The sequence below is a fragment of the Eschscholzia californica genome, unplaced genomic scaffold (genome assembly GCF_041429995.1).
Source record: "Eschscholzia californica isolate CP2 unplaced genomic scaffold, dmEscCali1.0.p SCAF_6, whole genome shotgun sequence".
NCBI classification, from domain to species: domain Eukaryota; kingdom Viridiplantae; phylum Streptophyta; class Magnoliopsida; order Ranunculales; family Papaveraceae; genus Eschscholzia; species Eschscholzia californica.
This window is the reverse complement of record NW_028238483.1, coordinates 36,998,111-37,023,244: the sequence shown is the minus strand read 5'-3', so window position 1 is coordinate 37,023,244 and position 25,134 is coordinate 36,998,111. Positions and strand designations below refer to the sequence as shown.

At 34.9% G+C, this 25,134-nt stretch overlaps 1 protein-coding gene across 1 annotated transcript; it reads right to left on the bottom strand.

Annotated features, from left to right (window-relative positions):
- Positions 1-238: 238 nt before the first annotated feature.
- On the bottom strand, positions 239-14,610 carry LOC147534353 (terpene synthase 10-like). The gene is made up of 9 exons (XM_086650116.1): positions 14,454-14,610; positions 6,269-9,113; positions 5,900-6,173; positions 5,522-5,774; positions 5,323-5,336; positions 4,926-5,163; positions 2,631-2,769; positions 1,462-1,716; positions 239-621 (listed from the first exon to the last, which is right to left on the bottom strand). Exons 2-9 carry the CDS (start codon positions 6,533-6,535, stop codon positions 325-327), a joined length of 1,737 nt encoding a protein of 578 aa, XP_086506242.1. The 5' UTR covers positions 6,536-9,113; positions 14,454-14,610; the 3' UTR covers positions 239-324.
- Between the last annotated feature and the right edge of the window lie 10,524 nt (positions 14,611-25,134).

Below are 25,134 nucleotides of genomic sequence, written 5' to 3'. Positions count from 1 at the left end.
AATAAACATGTCCAAAACTTTGGTGGGCTCATCTGTAGATAAGGAACAAAAAGAATAAGGCAGCGTATTGAACGTGGGCGCTTTCTTAGTTACGGAATGGGCCTGGATTAAAACACTTGAGTACTTGACTGGTAGAATTTCTTATAGACGCCCTCGCAAATGTGGCCTCAAAATTTGGTGGCGCAAAGCGAGCATTTTGGTTAGGAGAATAATCTAAAATACAGTAAGAGGTGCTCGAGCAAAACCACATGTACATATGGCCCCATGAATTGGATTTATTTTGAATTACATCGAGGACTTTACAGAAGGAGTTGACATTTCTCTCTATTCAATGTGTTTTACGATTATCGACATAATCAATTCCTTAATTTCACAATGTGGAGTAACTCCAAACCCATCTCCATATTGATAAAAACATTGAGCAGTTCGAATACTGTTCTGGAGATAATCTATGAAGGATTGGGGGTAAGTTAAACGGGCTGCATTCCCGTCCTTGTTTATCTTCTTCCACAAAACTTTGATCTGATTTTCTGTGTATTTGCAGGCATCAATTTCTGATACACCAGTTTCATGCATGTAACATTGGATTGTTTTTTGAACGTCTCCTCTCTTTAGCTCATGCTGCATTATAAACCATATTGTTAGAATAGTTCCACATGGGAGAAGGGGTAACTAGCAACCAAGAATATAATGTCTAGGTCCTCTCCACTCATTGCAAATTGGTTTTGAGGTTGATGATCATAACTTAATATGGTATCAGAGCTAGGCCCACATGTGATTGGCTTAAAAGAGGGGCATGTGAGAATAGTCCCACATGAGAGAAGAGGTAACTAGCAACCAAGAATATAATGCTTGTGAGCCAAGTAATGAGCATATGAGTCAGTGTTTGACTCGCCAAATGTATCTTCATATCCGATGAAATAATAGCTCCACAAAAGTGAAGAAAAAAAGACGAATCACAATTTTAGATAATTAATTTCCCAAAAAATCTTAAAAGTATAAGAAAAAGCAAACAATATTGTAAAATGTGATTGCAAGTAAAAGATATGCATACATTAAAATTTCTAACTCTCTTATCACAAGTAGACGTTGATAAAAATTTGTGTATCTAGAATTAATTCTGTGGTCTGGCTTTAAAACACAATCAAATTTCAACATATCTTTTGCATTTGCATTTGCATTTGCAAACAACTCTTATATACTAATTATTGCACATTGCATTTGTGTATCTAGAAATTGGACATTAGATTATCTATCTATATATAAATTAACTCAAAATCAATTGACAATAAGTGCACAAGATCTGCAAATTGTACTTTTTGTTATTATATAACTCTTCTCTCATGTAGGACTATTTTCATATTATGTAGCATTTTCAATAGGTTACGTCATTTTCTCAAAATAAAAAAAAATTATACTCGTAACTATTTTTTTTAATAACAAAAGGTAAGGAATACGTACCTTGGAGGTTGCTAAATCATCACAAAGTCTAGAAACCAAAGCCGACGAGGAGATGAAGCCAGGGTATAAATCATCATTGAAGCAATCTAAGGTTTTTTGAGTAATTTCATCTTCCAACAAAAAATAAGCATGATATACAATGAGAGGATGCGCTGCTGTTATCCGTCCAGTGTTCATGTATTCTTCAAGTGTGGGTGTATGGCCAGAGTAATACCATTTTGCTTCTACCAAGTAAGCTTTGCACAAATCTGCCCACTGAAAATTTCATATATATATATATATATATATACATATATGGTCATTCTCATTGATCAATATACTTAATTATTTCTCTACTAATGCTTGTTTAGTCTTACTCTTACCCCAAATATAAAATTCTTGCTTGATCAGTTTGGGTTAAAGTAAATGCATGCTTAGTCTCCAATAGTCGAAAATAATTAATATTGAAAAATAGTCCAATTTGAAAAACAAATATAAATATATGCCCAAGGGGGGGTCTTGTTGCATCAGTAGTGCATCCACTACCAAAATTTATAAGTCACTGGTTCCATAGTAAGTAGAAGTCAAAATTTTATCATTGTCATGTTCTTAAACTAGCTGTTGTATGATGTATGCTTCTCTGTTGTACTCTTATTACGATGGTATATTTAAAGGCCATACCGTCGGCAAAAGTATTCCGGGAAAAGGTTCACGTGAAATTAATTATCTATTGCCGACGGTTTGATATTTACAAGTACTGTGGGCAGAGTCTTCAGCGACGCTTTGCTTCCGTCGGGACATTCATTGTGAGAAGTTTTCCCGTCGCCTCTTTGGCCGACACTTTGGGCTCAGTCGTGGGAAACCTTTGCCAATGGATTTTCCAAAATACCGACGGTTTATGCCGTCGGCGATATCTTTCATTTTTGTAGTGAACCCTACATGCTCTGGTAGTTGCACCACTATCTAATATTCAAGTACGACCGACCTAAGTGGTTTAGGTGATTTTTGCTTTCTTATTTTTCTTTGATTTTCCTGTTATTACCAGAAGGTTGTTTGTGCAACCTTGAAGCACGCTAATAAGGCGAAATAACATTTGCATTAGCACATGAGGTCTTGCTCCAATTGTATTACATCTACTTCCAACATGTGATTGTCACAAAATTGAAAGAAAAAAAAGATAAGAAAATTACCACTCTTTTCAAGTATGGTAATGCGTTTTGACCACGTTTCAGTAATATCTCGTAACTCATCTCATTGACTATATGGTAGAGAAACAAAAAAGATGTTTTCATATAGTCTGGAAGCTTCTCATTCTTCGTAATATCCCATCTGTTAAAATAGTTGTGAGTTAAGAAGGAATGTACTTCAAATGTTAAATTAGTGACCAAATCTTTCATAACAATAAAACTCAATTTATGCTATGATATAAATCTCTTCTGATCAAAACTGTTATTGGGTGACCTAAAATGGTACACTCACCTGACAACACGGATATTTTCTGATTCAGTTTTGATGTTTGTCATAGGCCACGAAGTAGACAATGAAATTTTGTAGGGTTATTTTCCGTTCGAATCCTAAAGTGTGATTGGTTTTCCCCGTGTCATCCTAAGTTTGCATAAATACTAAAATAACATTCTTTTGAGTTGCATAATACATTAGTTAAAAAGTCAAATGAAAATTTTGGATTCTGCTCTTTTGTTTTCTTCTTTGTTTCTGTTTTAGTCCTTATATTTCTCCCTTTTAACTTTTCATCTTTATCTTCTTCTCTTTAGAGCATCTCCAATGCAAAACTCAAAAAACTCTCTATTCATCCTATGTGTCAAGTTCCAATTGAGATTCTCACTCCTAGGTGGCGTTAATAGAGATCCTCAATTTTTTTGTGTCTCCAATGCAAAACTCTAAACTTATCTTATTTACTTATGTGTCATAGTTATTTTTGTAAATAAATAATTAGTTATTTTAGAAAATATAGAATACTCGATTTCTATTGGTTGAAAATCAAATATTGATGAGGTGGACAACTAGAGATATCTCAAGAGGACACTCTAGAAATAGAGTGTCCTCTTGAGATATCTCTATTCCACCCTCGACAAGTCATCTTAGAGATCCAAATAGAGTGTTGCATTGGAGATGGTTTTTAAGAAAAAACTCTAAAAATCCTAAGAGGCACTCGGAGTTTCTAAGATTGAGTGTTGCATTGGAGATGCTCTTATCTCTTTATAAGAGGTTGTCCATTAATAAGAATCTTCAAAAAAAATATTAAATCAAGATTTAAGTAAATTGTAGGTCTTCTCTTTCTCTCAAAAACAAAAATGAAACAAGTTTTCATAATAAAATATTAGAAAAGAATCAATTTATTTTAGAAAAATTAAACCTCCAGTAATGGAGGTTTGTTCGTAAAACAAACCTAGTATGTTCTTCACAAACAGATCTTCATTAATGGAGAAGAGACCTCCATTAATGGGGGTCGTTCTTCGAGAAAAAATTGATTTTTGTTTGGAATTTTATCTTAAATTTTGTTTAGGAGAGATGGGAGACCTAAATTTTATTTTAGTTTAGATCTAAAAAAATGATTTGAAAACCTCCTTAATCTAGAGATAAAGATAACAAGACGAAGATGAAAAGTTAAAAAGAGAAAAATATAAAGGACTATAGCATAAACAAAAGACAAAAAGACAAAAAGACAAATTCAATTTAAATTCAATTTTTTAGTTAACGTATAAAAAAACACAAAAGACAATCATCTCGGTATTTATGCAAATTTAGGGGTCCACGCAACAAGCTAGTCACACTTTAGGCTTTAGGCTGACAAACAGAAACCAACCCAATTTAACTTCTATAAATTTTTCTAGTTAGAGTATATCGTAAGGGAACACGGTAGATATTAAGTCCCTCTTTCTTAAATAAAATAAAATTTTAACTACTTCTTTAATTGTTGTCATTTCAAAATTTCTAAAAATTAAAAATATAAAAAAAAACTAATAGTGTGTTTGGATGTAGGATTCCTAGCAAAAATAAGATTCGGTAAGAATCAAGTTTTCTTAGTCTATCCGGCAACCAATAATTTTAGGACCCTTGAATCCTTAGGATTTCTAGGTACAAATTTTGTTTTTAACTACAGTCTCACCCTACCTCGTAAGTTTTGCTAGGATTTTGGATTAATAAACCTAGATTTCAATATTGAAATCAGAAAAAAAATATTTCTTTTTACAAAATAATTATTTTAAAATTTTTTTCTTTTCATAAATCGTTTTTCTTTCAAAAACTGTTTTTTCCGAAAATCATTTTTTCCTTCGAAAATCGTTTTTTCCCCGAAAACGGTTTTCGAGAAAAAAACGAGTTTCGAGAACTGGGTTTCTTATTAGTTATCAAACAAACCAAAAAGATTACTCGGACTCATAAATCCGTGGAATCATAATTCCACAAATACATGATTCCGTCATCCAAACACACAATAAAGGTTCAGAGAGAGAGAAAGAACAAACCTTTCAACAGCATCAGTAAATAGCTCGAGCTCTTCTAAGAAACCGTAAACATCGTAAATATCATCCAAAATAGTTACCATAGTGCTAATTTTGGTCATGTGCCTCCTTAAATTTCCATAAGTGGGTTCAAAGTTAAACCCTATAACCCAAAAGAAAGTCTCCACCAATCGGTCTCTAGCATAGGTAGTGGCTGGTGCAAGACCTGACTCCTTCCACCATCTAACTTTAAAAAATATGACTTAGTTAAGGGCATAGAGACATTCACAAAGACGGTCAATAAAAAATAAATGAACAAACATGAATAAACAGGATCAAAGAATAAGTTAATATAACTTGGAGGCCGAAAACAAAATACTGGAGTATAAAAAATGGCAAGGGTATGCTTAACTTTTTTTACATGTTAAGACCAAACTGCTGTTTGTCTTTTTTATAGTCTAGATTTGAAATTTCACTAAAATTTGAATTAAATTGACTCCATTTTTGGATTGTTTGTTTTTGTATCTGGGAATGATTGTGATGTTTGAATCACATGAAGACTGAGTTTGGCTCATTATAATTCTCTTATTGAGCACTAATATTAAGACTATTTGTTGGACCTCCAGTGTAAGGGGACCTCCAATGAGTGGCTTATTTGTTGGATCAGGTCATTAGGAATACTTACTTTTTCTTCTAACACCATTTTGAGATGTTTGGTTGTGAATTCTTGGACTTCATCCAATATTTCTTCACCTTCAAAAGAATGAAATGAAGCTTCATACAAGCTCAACATTGTTTCAACCTCTTCAACAGTCCGCACCCTCAATTCAACCGTTGATCTCATGAGTTCCTCTTTGAAATTCTTTAAAACACCTACAAATAAATTTCGATAAAAATAAGGGTTTGAAGATGCATATATATATATATATATATATATGTATATTTATTTGTAAGTGGGTTGGCTTGTGTCCTGTGTGAGAGAGATATTAAGTAAATACCTTGAGAAACTTCATAGCCATGTTGTCTAAGTAGCCTAAATCTTAGAGCTTTAAGGTACATAGTACTCTTATTCTCTTCAAAAATACCGTTGTCCTTCATGGAAATTATGGTGTCTAAGGCACCCTTAATCTCATCCTGGAAGTGGTAATTCAATCCAAGACGTTGGATAGTATCGACAAGTTTCAACGAAGATGATGTTGACCCACTCGCTTCAATGAAGATGCGTTTTACTTCTTTCTTTAGCCCCTCGGCTTGTATAGTATAAAACTCTGCCTAAGTAATTCATTAAGTTACACAAGTAATTAAGAAGTTACTAAAAATGTCAAAAGATTGAAGTTGATAAAAACAATTATTGCACGTATACTCACATTATATTCGCTCTTCAGAGATTGAACATAATCATTATCCCAAATATTTGGGTGATAATTTCCCGTCCGCCTTTTGCTTGCCGGTTTGTCGTAGTCTTTTTGAATACTAATATCAAGACTACCGACTATATGAGACTTTCGGTTGACATTGGTTCGAACGAACTCCGGGAAATGTAGGTTTACTGTTGTAGGTTGGAATTGTTTGAATAAGGAGTAGTGATTAATGGGATGATTAACAAGGAGAGAGGTAACAAATGCCATTGTCATTGTGATAAGGAGAAGTGCTTATGCGCATACAAGATACAACCTACCTTTTTTATAGGCAAAAGATAAGATGGGTATTGAACCTTCCACCTCACAATACTAACAAGATCCAAGTTAACAAGATGGAAGCCCAAGAAACCAAAGGACATGAGGCAGTTTTTGTTTCTATGCAATTGCAGCTCCAGCAATTGTACAATTTTTTTTTGGTCGAAACGCTTCTCTATAGTCAAATTAATCTGCTCCCAACACACATGAAGTACATGAGTTGCAACAAAATATGGCTCCAACCAAAAGGTTCTTGTGATTAAAAAACTAAGAGGTACATTCTTGTGGAAAACTGTGGCCATTACTTACAATTTCCGGCGTGGTATGTGAATGCCATCGTCATAAGTCTGTCCACACAACAGTCCCCATCTTTGTAGCTGTAAATTGGATCGGCTTTGTAGTGTTGTCAAAGTCCAGACAAACTGTGCCTGTGAGGTCAGAAATGCTTGGCACGTTTAAATGCTCTCATTTGTCCCTCTCTAATTTAATTTTCCGGTAGAATCAATGTGTACGATTGGTCTAAGAAAAAACTTCAATGTGTACAATCAACGGAGGCACAGTGACTCTTAGTAAGTTTTTGTTTTGAGATTGGAATCATTACATTTCAATGATATTGCTATATCATGATTATAATATGTAATACATCATGAATTTGGATGAGCATTATAACCGTCAATTAAGACATCTTGGACCCTAAAGGCCATATAAAGACGTTTAGGGTCATCTTACGGGGCCTGGAAGCCCATTTATTCCTAGATCTACTTTATTTATTACCTAAATTACATGAGATAAGTCTCGATGATAAACTACTTCCACCGAGACTCGATCCTACGACTTCATGGACTTAAGAGGGAGTGTCCAACCACTGCACCAAACGGTGGTGGACTCTTAATAAGATTTTAAATATCTAATGTGTTTAACATTTTCACAAGAGTTTAATCTATCTGTATATGCAAAGTGTCTGTGATGCCTCTTAGTTGAGCCCTCATGCAAAAGACGTTCTTAAAGCAGTTGAGGAACAATTTGTTCGCTCAGATAAGGCACAAGCCAGCACCCTAATGAAGAGACTTTCAGACAAAATTTTTTGACTTTTCTAAAGGAGTGTGTGAGCACATTATGGGGATGAGGGACACTGCAGTTCAGCTGAAACCCCTTAATGTTGAGATTCTTGAGTCATTTTTAGTTCATTTGGTACTTAACTCTCTTCCCCAGGAATATGGACCTTTCAAAATCTCCTGCAACACACATAAGGAAAACTGATCAACCAATGAACTTCTGACCATGTGTGTTCAAAAGGAAGAGAGGATGAAACATGAGAAACTTGGAATTGTCCATTTTGTTTCTCATGCTTAAGGAAGTACCAAGTAGGGCAAGAATGTGCAGAATAAAGAAACTATGCCAATAAAGCATCATGGCAAACGGGTTAAATGCTTCTTCTGCAGAAAGGTTGGACATGAAAAGAAAGATTGCCTCAAGTATAAGAACTGGCTCGAGAAGAAAGGTAATCTCATATCTTGTGTATGTCATGAATCGTTTTTTGTTGATGCCCCAACTAACACTTGGTGGATTGACTCTGTTCTACGATCATATTGTTTAATACCATGCAGGGCTTTCAGGATCTAAGTAAGCCGAAAGGAAATGAGGTTGGCATCTACTCCGCAAACCGGATGCGGTCTCAAGTCGAAGTTGTGGGGACTTTTAGATTAATTTTGAAAACTAGTTTTGTGTTAGATTTAAACAATGTTTCCTATGTTCCATCTTTTTCTAGAAACTTAATTTCTGTTTCAAAACTTGTGGATGTTGAATATGAATTTTTATTCAAGAAACCATGTTTTCGAATTTTGAAAAACAATTTTTCTGTTGGTGGTGGAACTTTAATTGATGGTTTGTACAAAATTTATCTAGACCCCACTTTCGAGCATAATTATTTAAATATGCATACAGATGTTGGTATTAAACGTAATAGGATCGATGAGAACTCCTCTACTTTATGACACAAGAGATTAGGACACATCTCCATTGAGCGTATAAAGAGATTAGTGAATGATGGAGTCTTAAAAACTATTGATTTTACTGATTTTGATACTTGTGTAGACTGCATAAAGGGAAAGCAGACAAACAAGACCTCTAAGGGTGCCAAAAGGAGCTTAGAAATCCTAGAGATCGTACACACTGACATATGTGGACCTTTTCCTACCCCATGCCTCAACGGTCAGAGATATTTTATCTACTTCATTGACGACCATACAAGATTCATGTATCTTTATCTTCTGTTTGATAAAGCTGAAGTTTTTGATGCCTTCAAAAGTTTTGAAGCGGAGTAGAGAAACAAAAAGACATGAAAAAACAGATTGTAAGGTCTGAAAGGGCGAGGAGCACTATGGAAGGTACACAAAAAATGGTCAGATGCCTGGTCAATTTGTTAAGTTCCTTGAGGAAGAAGGCATTGTTGCTCAATATACAATGTTTGGCACACCACAACAAAATGGTGTAGTCAAAAGGAGGAACCGAACTCTTATGGACATAAACACTTCTCCTTGTTATTCGTCCTTCAAACATTAATACCAGCTCCTTCAAACAATTCCAAGGTATAACAGTAAACCTACATCTCGCCAAGTTTGTTCAAACGAATGTCAATCGAAAGTCTCATATAGTCAGTAGCCTTGATATTAGTATTGAAACGAACAACGAAAACCCATCAAGCAAAAGGCGGTTGGGAAATTACCATCCAAATATTTGGGATAATGATTTTGTTCAATCTCTCCAGAGCAAGTATAAAGTGAGTATACATGGGACAATTATTTTTCTCAACTATCTTTTAACATTTTTAGTACATAACTTTTTTTACTTGTGTAAATGAATAACTTAGGCAGAGGTTCATACCATAGGAGCAGGGAAGCTAAAGAAAGAAGTAAAGGGCATGTTCAATGAGGCGAGTGGGTCGGCTTCATCTGCCTTGAAACTTGTCGATATTATCCAACGGCTTGGATTGAATTACCACTTCCAGGATGAGAATAAGAGTGCCTTAAACACCATAATTTCAATGAAGGACAATGATATTTTGGAAGAGAAGGGTACTATGGACCTTAAAGCTCTAACATTTAGGCTACTTAGACAACATGGCTATGAAGTTTCTCAAGGTATTTACTTAATATCTCCCTCACGCAAGACACAAGCCAACCACATGTATATCTTCAAACACTTACTTTTATCGAAAATTATTTGTAGGTATTTTGAAGAATTTCGAAGAAGAACTCATGAGATCACCGGTTGAATCGAGGGCATGGACTGTTGAAAAAATTGAAACAATGTTGAGCTTGTATGAAGCTTCATTTCATTCTTTTGAAGGTAAAGAAATTTTGGATGAAGTCCAAGATAGTTAACCAGGGGCGGCCCGTGACCAAAGCCACCAAAGCGGTCGCTTTGGGCCCCAAATAATCAAGGGCCTCATGTTTCATATTTCGTATGTAACTTTCGAGTAACTAATTATATTTTAAATCAATTTCAAACACAATTTAAGTCGTACGTTGGTGGTAAAGGGTTTAGATCTTAAATGAAAGGTTCGATTCCTACCATTTGCATTGTTTAAATTTTACTTAATTTTTTTCTAACATCCATTGTATGGGGCCCCAATTTTTAATTTCGCTTGGAGCCCCGATATACTAGGGCGGGCTCTGTAGTTAACAACCAAACATATCAATATGGTGTTAGAAGAAAAAGAAAGTCTTCCCAATTACTTGACCAAACAAGTAATCCACTCATTTGGAGGTTACCTTACACTGTAGATTGCCAAGAGTTGAATCAAGATGGTATATAGACACCTATAAGGACATGAAAGACATAGACCCACTATTACTTGAGTTGGTTATATTAGATTTCAACATGGCAAGCAACTCACCAGGAGGAGCTACAATATTTATCTAGGTAATTTTATTATTATATAGTAACATATATATAATGCATGGTTGTACATGGATCATCCGTGAGATGAGGTGGATGTGATGGGGGGCGAGATGAGGTGGCTTAATGTTTTTTAATTAATTTTATCATGAAAATATATTTATAAGAAGGGTAGTGATGGCATCTTTATTAAAGTTAACTAGCGAAGTTAAAAAAATAGGTCAGATTTGAATTTTCGAAAAATAGGGAGTCAAAAAGAAAGTTGATCACAAAGTAGGGGGAAATACAATAAAAGTGAATTGGGTTCAATTGAGTTGGATCCATACGTACCTTGCAGGTTCCTAAATCATCTGTGAGTCGTGCAGCCCTGGATACTGCCAAAAAAGAGGTCTGTGTAGAAGTTGTTTAAGTATTTCAAGGCTCTTTCGGTAATTTCATTTCGTGAAAGAAAATAAGCATGGTATGCCAAGAGAGGAAATGACATTGATTTCCATGCGTTGCTCATGTATTCTTCAAGCGTAGGTGTGTAGCCAGAGTAATACCATTCTGCCTCTACTAAATATGCTTTGCACAAATCCGCGGACTGAAAATCTCATAAACAAAGGTAGGCCGTATTCAAATTTAGGAACTTGCATAAGATTGAGAAATTATCTTTCTTTCCAGTGTGGTAAAGAAAATATTAAAGAAGAGGAAGTCATAATGAAAAATTATCGTTCTTTCCAGTGTGGTAATGCGTGATGACCCCACTTCTGTAAAACTTCGTAACTCATTTCATTGATTGTATTGCATAAGATTGAGAAATACGTCTTCATGTAGTCAAGAAGCTTCTCACTCTTCGAAATATCCCATCTGTTAAAGTATTTTATGGAATAAGTTAAGCAATATCATACTAACTCATAGTGTGTTCTTTTGGTTTTAAAAATGGGAAAAGTACTTCTTTACATTAAAATCTTATTAAGAGTTTAACTCATAAAATGATGTGGTGTCATTCTAATCATTTATTTTTATGAATCAATAGATAAGATTTCAATAAAAATGAAAGATATAGACAGTCTCATTGATGTTTTAGCCCGCTCTAAGTAATTGTAGTACATGATTTAATATGAAGAGCCAAAAAGATTGATGGACTAAAAGGTACAGTTCTCTCCCAACATGAAAATTCAGATTTCCACATAACAAACGACCACATAATAAAGTATTTAAGTTGTGACCTTATAATAAAGTAAACCACATTTGTAACAAACAACCAAAACCGATATGATAAATTGATGTCCACTAGAGTAATCAGATCTTTCATCTGAACTCACCCCATAAACCCCGTTGTATAAGAGTGTGGTCCACAGTATAGTTGTTTTTTTTCTTGTTTTTCTTTGTTGAAAACACAGTATAGTTGTTGGAAAAGAAAAGAAAGAACGGAGAGTAAAATGGTCGTAGGGTTTTGGGGGGTTATAAGTGGTGGTGTTTTATACACCTCACCATATTGGTAAGGGCACTACAATAGATCCTAAAATCAATTCTAAGTCTCCTCTCTCTCTCGTATTTGAAAATTTTCTGTTTTAGTTTATTCTTTAAGAAAGATATAGGATATGTAAAATTTATTTTAGTTTTAAATTTCTTTTCAAAAAAATTGAGGATCCCTACTAATAAAGAGAGCGAAAAACATGAGGTAACGATGAAAAGTTAAAAATGGAGAAATATACGGGACTAAATCAAAATTAAAAATCAGAGGGTGAACTGGAAGTTTTTGTTTTGGGACCTAATTTCGCCGACGAATTAGAGTTAGAGGCTTATATATTGGAAGGGTACTCAAATTCCATCGTCAGATTCCTGAATGACGGTCTTGATTCAATCTCGTGGCGTCTGTTGGATTTGATCACCAACTTACGTGAACAGGTATCAGTTGTTAGAACGCCACGCTTTATCTGCTTTTTGCATGAGAACCGGTAATACACTAGCCCACATGATGACTTCATCCTTTAATCCACATAATTAGCTATTAGGACCTTTAGTTAACTGTATTACCATTCAGTCCAGAATGTAACTTTACATTAGGTTTTCGATTGTTATTCGTAATCTTCTAATTCTACGAATGAAAGGCTTTCCTTAAAAAAAAAGTCAAAACAGACGGAATAGAAAAAGTTTAAATTTGATTCTTTTTTGTTAATAAATCAAAAAAGTGAAAAACACAAAAGTATGTCATCTCGGCAATACAAACTCGAGGTTCCCACTTTAGGAAGGCAAACAAAAAATAACCCAATAACTACTTGTTTGACTGTGTTGATTTTTCAGATTTCAAAATTTCTAAGTTAAAAAGTAGAAAAGAGTTAAAGGTTTAGGGAGAGAGAATAAACCTTTCAACCGCATCAGTAAATAGTTCGAGCTCATCTAAGAAACCATAAACATCCCTGATCTCATGAGTTCTTCTTCCAAATTCTTTAAAATACCTACGAATAATTTTCAATAGAGATAAGTGTTTGAATATATATATATATATATATATATATATATATATATATATATATATATATATATATATATATTTTGACAAAGAAACTTTAATTTCATTAATGATGGAGTACATCCAAACATCTTACATGGCTTTGATAACATCATGTGTTTACAAATGCAAATTACAACATGATGATTAGAGAGAGCACTATTACTGCCATAATTACACATACAAAGACCTCTAAAAGGCCATTACTAAACCCTAAAAGGCTATTCTAAGACCCTTAAAGGCCATTACAAGATCAAGATCTTTACATTATTTATACCATATAATCACAAATTTTTTACATATGGGTTATGAAGACCACCCATATGAATCGAATCCATGATCTCTTGGATTTCAGAGTACTATACCTCTAACACAGTGATTAGCGGAGAACTTTGAGATTTGAAGAGTATGTGGAATAAGATTGTTGATCAAATACAACATTTCTTCTTGATTCTTCTCTTTATAGTTTGTTGCCGATTCATCTCTCCTTGATGTCGATTTTGCTTTTCTTTATGTCGTAACCCTAGAAGAGATACAGGAAAACAAATTCTACCTTCATGAGAGAATAAACCTTGTATTCCTTCCAACATCATCTTTCATATTTTCTTCAACCTTTTGTTACTCCAAAACTATGGTTAGATCTAACAAAAAAAAAAAAAAACAATAAACTTCAACATAAAAAGTAAAGAGATCTCACCCGGTGAAGGGATAACCCTTCACCGGTAAAGAGATCTCACCCGGTGAAGGGATAACCCTTCACCGGGAAAGCTTTGATTTTTTTTTTTTGGGATTCTCTGGGATGCGGTTATGGAGAGAGATATTGAGTACATACCTTGAGAAACTTCGTAGCCATGTTGTCTAAGTAGCTTAAATCTTAGAGCTTTAAGGTGCCATAGTACCCTTATTCTCTTCAAAACTATCATTGTCCTTCATGGCAATTATGGTGTCTAAGGCACCCTTAATCTCATCCTGGAAGTGGTAATTCAATCCAAGCCGTTGGATAGTATTGACAAGTTTCAACGCAGATGATGCTGATCCACTCGCTTCATTGAACATGCCCTTTGCTTCTTTCTTTAGACCCTCGGCTCGTATGGCATAAAACTCGGCCTAGGTTATTCATTTACACAAGTAAAAAATTTATGTACTAAAAATGTCAAAAGAATCTAGTTGACAAAAACAATTGTCCCATGCATGTATACTCACATTATACTCGCTCTTCAGAGATTGAACAAAATCATTATCCCAAATAGTTGGTCCGTAATTTCCCGACCGCCTTTCGCTTGATGGATCTTCGTTGTTTGTTTGAATACTAATATCAAGACTACAGACTATAAGAGACTTTCGATTGACATTCGTTCCAACAAACTTGGGGAGATGTAGGTTTACTGCTGTAGGTTGGAATTGTTTGAATAAGTAGTGATTAATGGGATGATAAGATGCCATTGTCATTATAACAAGGAGAAGTGCTCATACAACTACCTTTTATAGGCAAAAAGATAAGATGCCATTGTCATTATAACAAGAAGTGCTCATACAACTACCTTTTATAGGCAGAAAGATAAGATGGGACTGTTTTTATTTCTTTGTTTACCAACTAAAAATCAATAGATTCTACTCTCAGAAAGAAAGAGTACTCACATGCAATCCTCTAGCTTCATTGTTGTTATAGGAACTCATTTTCTGTTGTTGACATGCAGGAGTGGGAATTGGGCCGGTATGGGCACCCACTGATCGTGATAAATCAGATCGGTACGAAGGCGATTTTTCTAATAAATTCTGCAGATAATCCAAAAAATGTCACGATTGCTTACTATTGCCGGCATCTAACGTGAGTACCGTCCACATAAGTCCATACGCCATAGTACGGAGTGTTGTCATGTGAAGTTGTACCACTCCTTAGAAAAGGCCATGCACTCTTTCTTTAGAAAACTGTCATGGTAGGTAATGCTCTTGTTTCTCCTCTACAAAAAGAACATCGGTAAATTCCTCAAAAAATAAAACATTCTAAATGTCCTTTACTTTATGTTTTTCGATTGATAATGATGTCCAATTTTAATATATTTTATCCTACTTATTTGTATCACCCTTTTTTACTATGTTTATTACTTTATTTTAATGTAATTATTAGTTTTGTTTAATGTAATAAGTTATTTTTAATAATTATTTGTTTATATAAAGATGATTAGATTATAATAATGACTTACTATTGTTTGGAGAAGTGAATAGTGATTGGCCATTGGAGTGGAAGTCCAAACTCCGTCCCAAATTTAAAGAAGATGTCATTTTGGTGGGACATATAGAGCTCCATCCTTCAAGATGCTCTTACAGCTAACTTTTCTACATAAAAGTGCCACAATCTATGAGGATATGTTTGGTAAGTATCATATTCGTGTTGGTGGAATAACTTCATTTCAAGAGATGACTTCACATCAATATCATTTTTCTTAATGCATTTATATTGTTTTGTGGTGCTCCAGACAGACTTGCTTGATAAATGCACCAAAAGATGAATGTCTTTGTAGATGTCATGGTGGTCCTACTGAGACAAACTCGTTGGATGCATAGTTGCATCTAGGAGGATATGTTTGGTAATTATCATATTCGTGTTGGGTGGATGGATTTCATTTCAAGAGATGAACTCGCGTCAATATTGCTTTGTGGTGGTCCTATTAAGACAGACTTGATAAATGCACCAAAAGATGGATGTGTCTGTCGTTGTTATGGCGGTCCTACTGAGATAAACTCGTTGGATGCATAGTTGCTGATGATGATGAGGATGAACTTATGAAGTTCTTAATTATTTCAAAACATGTATGAGAGGTTTGTGTTGAGGGCCTTTTAATGAACATGAACGAATCACTGAGAATGTCGAAAGTCAACAGGTATCGTTGTTGTGAGGGTCTCAACTAAGATTCACTAAGTTCAAGAGTAATTTCATTTTGGTGTTTTATTTTTTTGTTGTTGTTTCACTTCACTGTATGTCAATTCAATTCAAATGATATTGAACATTTTGGTACATGTCTCACTTTTGCTCACTATTTAGAAGTCTTTGATAGCTATCTTGTGGGAGATTATTGTGTGTTATTTACTTGGTTGGGTCCACAATTCGTGTTTGCACATGGTGGGGACCACCACTTGTGTAGAGATGACTCTCAAAGACATCTCTGTGAAGTCTATGTATATTTTATTATCCAATAGTGACCAGGTGAACCAACCTATTTCCAGAGACATTTGGAAATGCAACATTCCTACGAGAGTTAGCTTGTTTCTTTGGTCTGACATTTGGGAGAGGCTTCCTACAGTGGACAATTTGAGAAAGAGATGTCACACCACTGCAAATCGTTGCAGCCTATGTGGGATGGATGAGGAATCATGCACTCATCTTTTTTTACTCTGTGGTACTTCTAGGGGAATGTGGAACAAATTCTTAGTCAGCTTGGAGATCACATGGTCTTTTCCCAACTCTATTACTGACATATTTCTCGCCTGGAAAGGCATCAAAGGGTCACAAGAAAGACATCCTAAATCTCATCCCTAAAGCGATCATATGGGTTGTCTGGCTAGGAAGGAATGAAGTCATTTCAAAGACAAACATCGATCCTTAGATCATATCTACTTTTCGGCTAAATGCCTTATTTATCATTGGAGTAGAAATTACGCTTGGGCTCGATCTTACTCGTTCGCTAGCATGGTTGACTCTTGGGATGTTCTTATCTCGTCTTTGTAATTCCTCCTGGATCGTTTGGACCCTGGTGGTGTTGCTTGTTTTCTGTTGATGTGTATTTTTTTTATCTTTTTTCATTTTGCAATTTCCTTGTGTTCTCGTCATGCTTGGCCTAGGCTGACTGGTCTCCTTGTATATTTTCCCTTTTTTATCAATTAATTCAAATCATTCAAAAAAAACTGGCTTGGGGAATGTAAAATAAAATGAAACTCTTGTTTGCTACCTGGGGTAATTTTATTTTTAATTTTTGGGTTCCTAGTCCAAAATTCTACACATAAACACACATTTAGTCCACGCTAATATTAATAGTAGGATTTTAAGCCAAAATAATAATTAGAATGGATATTTAGTCCAAATTGACCCATCTCTATAGAAAAAACAGAGCTTTATCTTTTCTATTTAATCATAATACCCCTTATAACCTTTTATATAAGAAAAACCTCACTTCTGAAACCAACTCCTAAATTTTTCTTAGATTTTTTCGATCGATTTCAAACTTACTATCTGTTTCGCAATATACACGTTATTTAGTATCAATTACGTATATTTCTACAACAAAACACATTTAGTATAGCTAAAGTATGTTTAGATGTCAAAGTTGCAGTGTTTTTCTGTTTATTGATTCTTGTTTTGTTTCATAAATAACCTGTTATTTATTGTTAAAGTTTCATACTTTATTTCATTTTTTTTATGTGTCATACATAACACATTATGTATCAACGATGTTTCTTCCAAAAGGGAAAAGGACTAAAATCCTATTTTCTGAGGAGATTTGACCTTAATCCCTGTTTAAATTTTATTTTAACTTATCCTTTGTTAACAGAAATTTGTGTGATAATAACCTCACGATCTTCTATGATTTTCCTATCTCTTCCTCCAAGTTTCCTAGTAGGTTACTCTTTCTGTTGGGATCAGTGGCGAGGCCAGACATTTTTATGAGTGGGGGCACTTTTTTTATAGATAATGAAAGAACTCCATATTACACGATCAGACTAGAATCAAAAAGCAAATTATCGACAAAAATTGATTTATAGTTTAGATGTTCCATGGTAATTTTAATGTACAACAATTAATCTCTAATTTTCTCATCAATATGATTTGGGGATCTTTCCCTCAACTAGATTCTCAAAAAATATTAAACTAAAAAAATAAAGGAGGGGATGAAGAGATACTGGTGAAGATTAAGAAAACGATGGTGGAGAAGATGAAGAGGAATTAATCGTAATAGAAGAAAAGATGAAGATAAACTTTTCTTTCTAATAACATGTTTACTATAACAAACGTGCAAAAAAAAAATTTAAATTATAAGTCACCGAAAAATCAGACAAAACGATGGTGGAGATGATGAAGAGGAAGTGATCGTGATAGAAGAAAAGATGAAGATGAACTTTTCTTTCTAATAACATGTTTACTATGACAAACGTGCAAAAAGTAATTTTGGAGATAAAATCAGGCATTTACTTCATAAAGAATTTTTTACAATCTCAACAAAAAAAAAGAATTTTTTACAATCAGTCATTTTAAAGACTTAAACCAAACAAAAAGAATACTTTCGGGTAACGTAACAGTAGAAATTTTAGAAAAAAAGGTGCTATGGGTGGGGATCGATCTCGAGACCTTGACAATGTAACCCAAATCTTTTACCACTTAAGCTAAGAAACAATTTAGTTTATTGACATATAGATATATAATAAAGTGGCAAGAACAATATAATATAAACGAGCCACATTAGGGTCGTGGGGGCGCATGCCCTCCACATGCCCCTATGTGGGCTCGCCCCTGGTTGGGATATATTCTGGCCTACTTCAACAGAAAAGGACAAAGAAAAACGAAATCATCTTCTCCTATTTACTGAGTATTCTTTTTCTTCTCCAATGTTGTTTCCTTTGGGACGAGAAGACAACAGTTAGCAAATTCTTAGGGAGTGGTCGGAAAATACAATTTTACACCGAGGTTGTTACGAAATCACTTTCAAGATAATGACCTCCATACCACGACACAACGACCTATATTTTGCTTTTTGAATTCATACTCTATTGATCTAACCTTTAACCTTATATTTCCAGCATGGCTTATGTCTTTTGTGAGAGAGGAAGATGTTGTCTTTTGTGAGATATTAATTAAGTAAATACCTTGAGAAACTTCATCGCCATGTTGTCTAAGTAGCCTAAATCTTAGAGCTTTAAGGTACATAGTACCCTTTTTCTCTTCAAAAATATCATTGTCCTTGGTGGAAATTATGGTTTCTAAAGCACCCTTAATCGTTTTACTTCTTTCTTTAGCCCCTCAACTTCTATAGTATAAAACTCTGCCTAAGTAGTTCATTTACACAAAATAAACAGTCACTAAAGATGTCAAAAGAATCTAGTTGACGAATACAATTGTCGCATCGCTCTTCAGAGATTGAACAATATCATTAATCCTAAATATTTGGTTGGTTATTTTCCGACCGCCTTTTGTTTGATAGGTTGTCGTTGTTTATTCGAAAACCAATATCATCAAGAGTACCGACTATATGAGACTTTTGATTGACATTTGTTCGAACAAACTGTGGGAAATGTAATACTGGTGCAGGTTGGAATTATTTGAAGGAGCATTGATTAATAGGGTGAATAACAAAGATTGATGTAACAAATGCCATTGTTATTGTAATAAGAGAAATGCTTATTATGTGCATACAACTAACTACCTTTTATAGGAGAAAGTTAAGATAACCTTCCACCTCCAAATACTAACAAGCTCCAAATTAGCTACACTATAACCAAAGGAAATGAGGCAGTTTTTTTATCCATTTGCTCAATGGCAGAAATTTACAAATTTTTGGGTGGAAAAGTTTCTCTAATCATCCAACAAAAAAAAAAACATGGCTCCCAACACACATCAAATAGAAGTACATGAGTTGCAACAAAATATGGCTCCAACTAAAAGGTTCTTGTGATTTAAGAGGTACATTCTTGTTAAAGAACTGTAGCCATTACTTACTATTGCCGGCGTCGTGTGTGAATACCGTCGTCATAATTAAGTCTGTCCACAACAGTCCCCATCTTTGTAGCTGTAAATTGGATCGGATTTGTAGTGTTGTCAAAGTCCAGACAAACTGTGCCTGTGAGGTCAGAAATGCTTGGCACGTTTAAATGCTCTCAATTGTCCCTCTCTAATTTAATTTTCCGGTGGAATCAATGTGTACGATTGGTCTAAGAAAAAACATCAATGTGTACGATTGGTTAACAGAGGCACAACGACTCTTAACTCTATGCCAATAATTCATTCATTGGTAATATTAGTATAAACTACTTTCATTGAGGCTCGATCCCACAACCTTATGGACTTAAGAGGGAGTGTGTCCAACAACTACACCAAATGGTGGTGGACTCTTAATAAGATTTTGAATATCAGTCCATTTTGGTAAAAAAAAATCAGTCCATTTTGGTAAAAAAATCAGTCCATTTTTTTTAGTCTTCAGCTCTCTAGGTACATTTTTTTATTGGGTTATTTTTCAAATGACACCCTACTTTATGACCAGCTTCCGGCGTAGCCCCCTACTTTATCGAAAATACCCAAATGTCCTTCTTTTTTCGCTACCGTCAAATGTCCGTTAACTCTCTCTCCTCCGTCTCACCACCTCTCTTTGCCACGTCATCCCTCTTGCCACCTCTTCATCTTCTCCGATAAGGTCGTCGGCCGATCAAAATTTCTGGCGGCCTTCATACTTAAACAAAAAAAGCTTTCTCCATGGTCCCCCCCCCCACACACACACACACACCCCTTTCATTTTCTCTCTCTTCACCATGGTCCCCCCCCCCCCCCCCCCCCCCCCCCCCCCCACCCCACACACACACACCCCTTTCATTTTCTCTCTCTTCATTGGGTTGAAAAGTTTCTCTACTCATCAATGAAAAACCAATTGCAGTTGATAAACTAGATATTATATTTTGGGTACTTAGTTACCACCTTTGTATGTGACATTATCTTCAGGTGTTTCTTCACTTGTGGCGTTCTCTCTAAATTCACACAAAAAATATTACTCCAACGTCCAACCGCATTTTTAATCCAATGCTTTAGACATTTGTAGGCTCTCAAAATTGTTGGAAACTAAAAGAGTTTACTTTGCGAATGCTAAAGGAAATTATAACTTGCATAAAGAAAGAAGAATGAAGAAGATAATTATCTGAACTGAATTACTTAACTTGATTTGATTTTTGAAATTAACTACAAAGACGGGTCTATTTATAGACCCAAATTTTACCCACTAACTATGACCACTACTAACATGATCTCATTAACTTGTCCATTAATCCCACTAACTAGTACATTAACCCCACTAAGATTAACTCTCTAATTACTTAACTACTAACATTAATCCACCTCATCTAATACTAGTTAAATGAATAAATAAATAAATACCTTTTGAGTTTATAACTTTAACACTGTTCCTTAAACTCAAACATTATAACACCCGTCATGATCTTCAACTTGAAATATCAATGGACCTTCAACGACTTAATAAAAATATTAGTCATTTGTTCATCAACTTAAAAACTTCATATCAATCTGGTTTTTCATCATACTCTTTCACAACTAATTTGTCTACTTCATCATCTGGTTTGTACTTGGTTTTGAATGACCATTTCAATCCAATTGACTTCTTTTATGCAGGAAGAGAATTTAGCTCCCAAGTATCACTTTTCTCAATTGGATAAATTTCGTCGTCCATAGCAAAAATACACCTCACATTTTTTACTAATTCTTTAAAAGTGATAGGCTTGGTGTGACTACAATCTGCAAAAGATACAAACCTTGAAAAATCTTCGTCAACCCCATTATTATCATTGCTTACAACGTAGTCTTCAAACCTTGACAAAACTTGAATGTAAGTTGAACTAGGACATAATTCTGGATTTGAATTATCATGAATATTCGGAGAAATAGGTGTAATCTCAATTAGTTGAGATTCTGAAGCTACTGTCCCATCACCAATATCAATTTTTATTTGATGATCTTCTTTAACAGGACAATCCCAAACTCCATCTTCATCACTTTCTATAGAATAATCATCTGAATCTTCATCTGAATCTTCATCCATTCTGCAACCTAATAAAAGAGTTTCTCCCTCTTCTACATCATCTTCAGCAAAGTTAGCATGCTCTGAATATTTCTTGGAAACTCTATATTCTGACTTATAATGACCTAATTTTTTACAACGAAAACATCTAACTTTAGATTTGTCATACCTTCCAATTTTTTTGGTTGCTTACCATGACTTTCTTCACCTTTGTCGACAGGTGTTTCACCACTAGAACCACTTTTTCCAAACAGGAAGACTTTGCTTTAAAAAACTTGTTCAATACACCCTGCAGCAGCTCTCTTGTTCATCTTATGTTCATGAGAACATAATGAACTCATCAAACCTTCAACTGACATAGTTGAGAGGTTCTTTCCTTTCTCAATTGCAGTGACAACATAGTCAAAACGACCTGTCAATGACCTTATGATTTTCTCAATAACACGTAGATCAGTTAATTGTTCACCATTAACCCGCAATTGATTAACAATATATTGAACTCTGACGAATTAATCAGAAATGTTTTCAGAGTTAATCATATTAAGAGATTCAAATTCACCTCGTAAAGTCTGTAACTATACATTTTTTACCTTTTCATCGCCCTTGTAGGATCTTTGCAACAAGTCCCACACTTCTTTAGCTGTTTCAGCTCTTGAGATTTTCTCGAAGACAATCTCATAAACAACTTGATAGAGAAAGAACAATGCCTTCTTATCATTCTTTATGTTCTCTCTCAAACTATCTTTTTGGACCTGAGAGAGAGCTTCATGTGCTACCCGATCGACTGGTTCTACATACCCAAATTCGACAATCTCCCAAATTTCCTGGAAGCCAAATAATGCTTTCATTTGGATACACCATTGATCAAAAAATTTCCCACAAAATCGCGGAAGATGAGGTTGGATTGACCCGTTCATTTTACAATTCGGTTAGTAATCACAAAATATTCCTAACTCGGATACCAAATGTTGGAAATTAAAAGAGTTTAATTTTCGAATGATAAAGGAAATTATTACTTGCACAAACAAGAAGAATGAAGAAGATATTCATCTGAATTGAATTACTTGACTTGATTTGATTTTTGAAATTAACTACAAAGACTGGTCTATTTATAGATCCAAATTTTACCCACTAACTATGACCACTACTAACATGATCTCATTAACTTGTCCATTAATCCCACTAACTAGTACATTAACCCCACTAAGATTAACTCTCTAATTACTTAACTACTAACATTAATGATTAATCCACCTCATCTAATACTAGTTTAATGAATAAATAAATAAATACCTTATGAGTTTATTATTTTAACAAAAATATCTCGGTCTAACACCTTCCACATTTTGGAAACTGCACTACAAATATGAAGGCTTTTCAGCGGTGCAGAGTCGTCGGATAAAACTCAGAAGACATCGGCAACACTATTCTCGATGGAGGAACTATGTTAGCAAACACTTATTTCCGACGACACATTAATGTTTTCTATCGGCAATAAGCTACACTATTGGCGGGAAATTTATGTTCCCCAAGAATTACCTTTTCCCCAACAGCAATAACGGCAATAGAATTTTTCAAATGCATTTATTTTAGCTGGAAAAATGTGAAGCAAAAGACCATTAACAAACTATGGCAAATTTGTAGTTTCACTACCATTTTTGAAGTTTTAAGTGCAATTTCACTTTAAGTGTGTGTCTATAATAAGTATTCTCGTCTAAAGACTCAAAATCTGCCCTCGACATAAGATGAAGTACATGAGTTAAATAATCGGTTGGTTCGACGAACCTAACAGGGTGCTAATAATGTTGGCTGATCCAAGTGAATTCACCACAGTCAAACGGTCGGGGTGCTTTCTTAACACAAATAGGTGCCGATAAAAGTTCCCCTTAAATCTTCTATCTTCAAGCCCAGCTATCCTACTTGGGCCGTCAGTATTCACAAAGGGGAATTCTGAATGCACTCAGTCATTTTGTTATATACACAAACATTTGAGGGCATTTCCAAAGCAAAACTCAAAAAAAAATAAGTTGTCAGTCTCAATTTTTTTTTTTTTTGTTGAAGGGTGTCAGTCTCAATTGGAAAAAAAAATCCTGAACGACACTATTGAGATCCTTTACTTAAAAGACATATCCAATGACACTCTCTTAAAAATTATTTAGATGACATATCCAATGCAACACTCTTAATGTAAAAAATGTCAATGCGGAAAATTGAAGTCCTCAAGAAGAATCTCAAATACTGTAACGAATTTCTTCTTGAGCCATTTTAAAATTAAATATTGTCACATCATCTTTAGACCAAATTGAGTTTTACATTGAAAAAAAAAATCAAAAAGAAAACTCTGAAAATTTTAAGTGACACTTGATTTGGAGATATGTTTTTTTTGTTCAATTCAAAGGAGATGAGAGTGTGGCAAGAAAACGTGGTAAGTGTATATAAAAGTTCCCTTCACAAAAGTGTCAACTGAGCCCACTCAGTACCCATAAAAATACTCAACCCGGACCAATTCAGAAATTTCTCATGGGCCAACCTGGTTCCGACCCGTTCCAAACTTGCTCAGTCTGAGTAGGGGTGGGAATCAGTTTGGACGAGCGGGAAACAGACACTAACTCAGCCAGTCCGGGCGGAATGGGCACAAGTCCTAAGTGTCCAATCAACCATCCGGACAAAACGGGCGGACATTTCGGATATTCTTGCAACAAAGTGTCTGTCTGTGACGTTTTGATAGTCGGGCAAACTGGATACCAGTCGGGCGGGCGTCGGTCACTAATGAACAAATAAAGAATTTTTTATTCAAAAGTAAAACTGTTTAGTAGCTAAAGACAACTTTCTAAACTCCCACTTTACAATTCTAAAAAGTAAATAGAACAAAATTAAAAGATAATCATTGAGATTTCTCATAGATTACGATCGGTTCTATTCTTCTTCTCATGGATTACGATCGGTATATTGTGGATTCTAGGATTACTGATGAGAAATTGAGATTGTGGAGGAAAGAGAGAGAGAGAGAGAGAGAGAGAGACTAGAGAAGTAGAGAGGCGAAGACAAGATTAAGAAAAGTGATTCCTAAGGTTATATATTTTTACTCTTAAAATCTAACGGTTGTAGCTAATCCTACAGATCTAAAGGCTTAAAACCAATTATATAGGCGAGACGGACAGGTATGGACGAGTTTGGTCAGGGCGGACTATATAAGCGGGCGGACTCGGTCGGATCACCGGATAAGGACCTATGCCCGCGTCCGTTCGCTTACGCTCTTTCGGTCGGACTGATTCGGACATCGGACGGTCACAGACCATTCGGACTTTGACAATCGTGCGTGGGTTTAGGGACCAAAATCCCACCCCTAGTATGAAGTGTGAACGGAGACCTCT

What these genes read in the sequence shown, in the direction of transcription:
- LOC147534353 (XM_086650116.1), bottom strand. Translation starts at nt 6,535, where the DNA reads ATGACAATGGCATTTGTTACCTCTCTCCTTGTTAATCATCCCATTAAT. An exon ending in TTTACTGATGCTGTTGAAAG is followed by an intron (nt 2,770 to 4,925) that starts GTTTGTTCTTTC and finishes CTATTTTAACAG; the next exon opens with ATGGGATATTACGAAGAATG. An exon ending in ATGATTTAGCAACCTCCAAG is followed by an intron (nt 622 to 1,461) that starts GTACGTATTCCT and finishes TTTATAATGCAG; the next exon opens with CATGAGCTAAAGAGAGGAGA.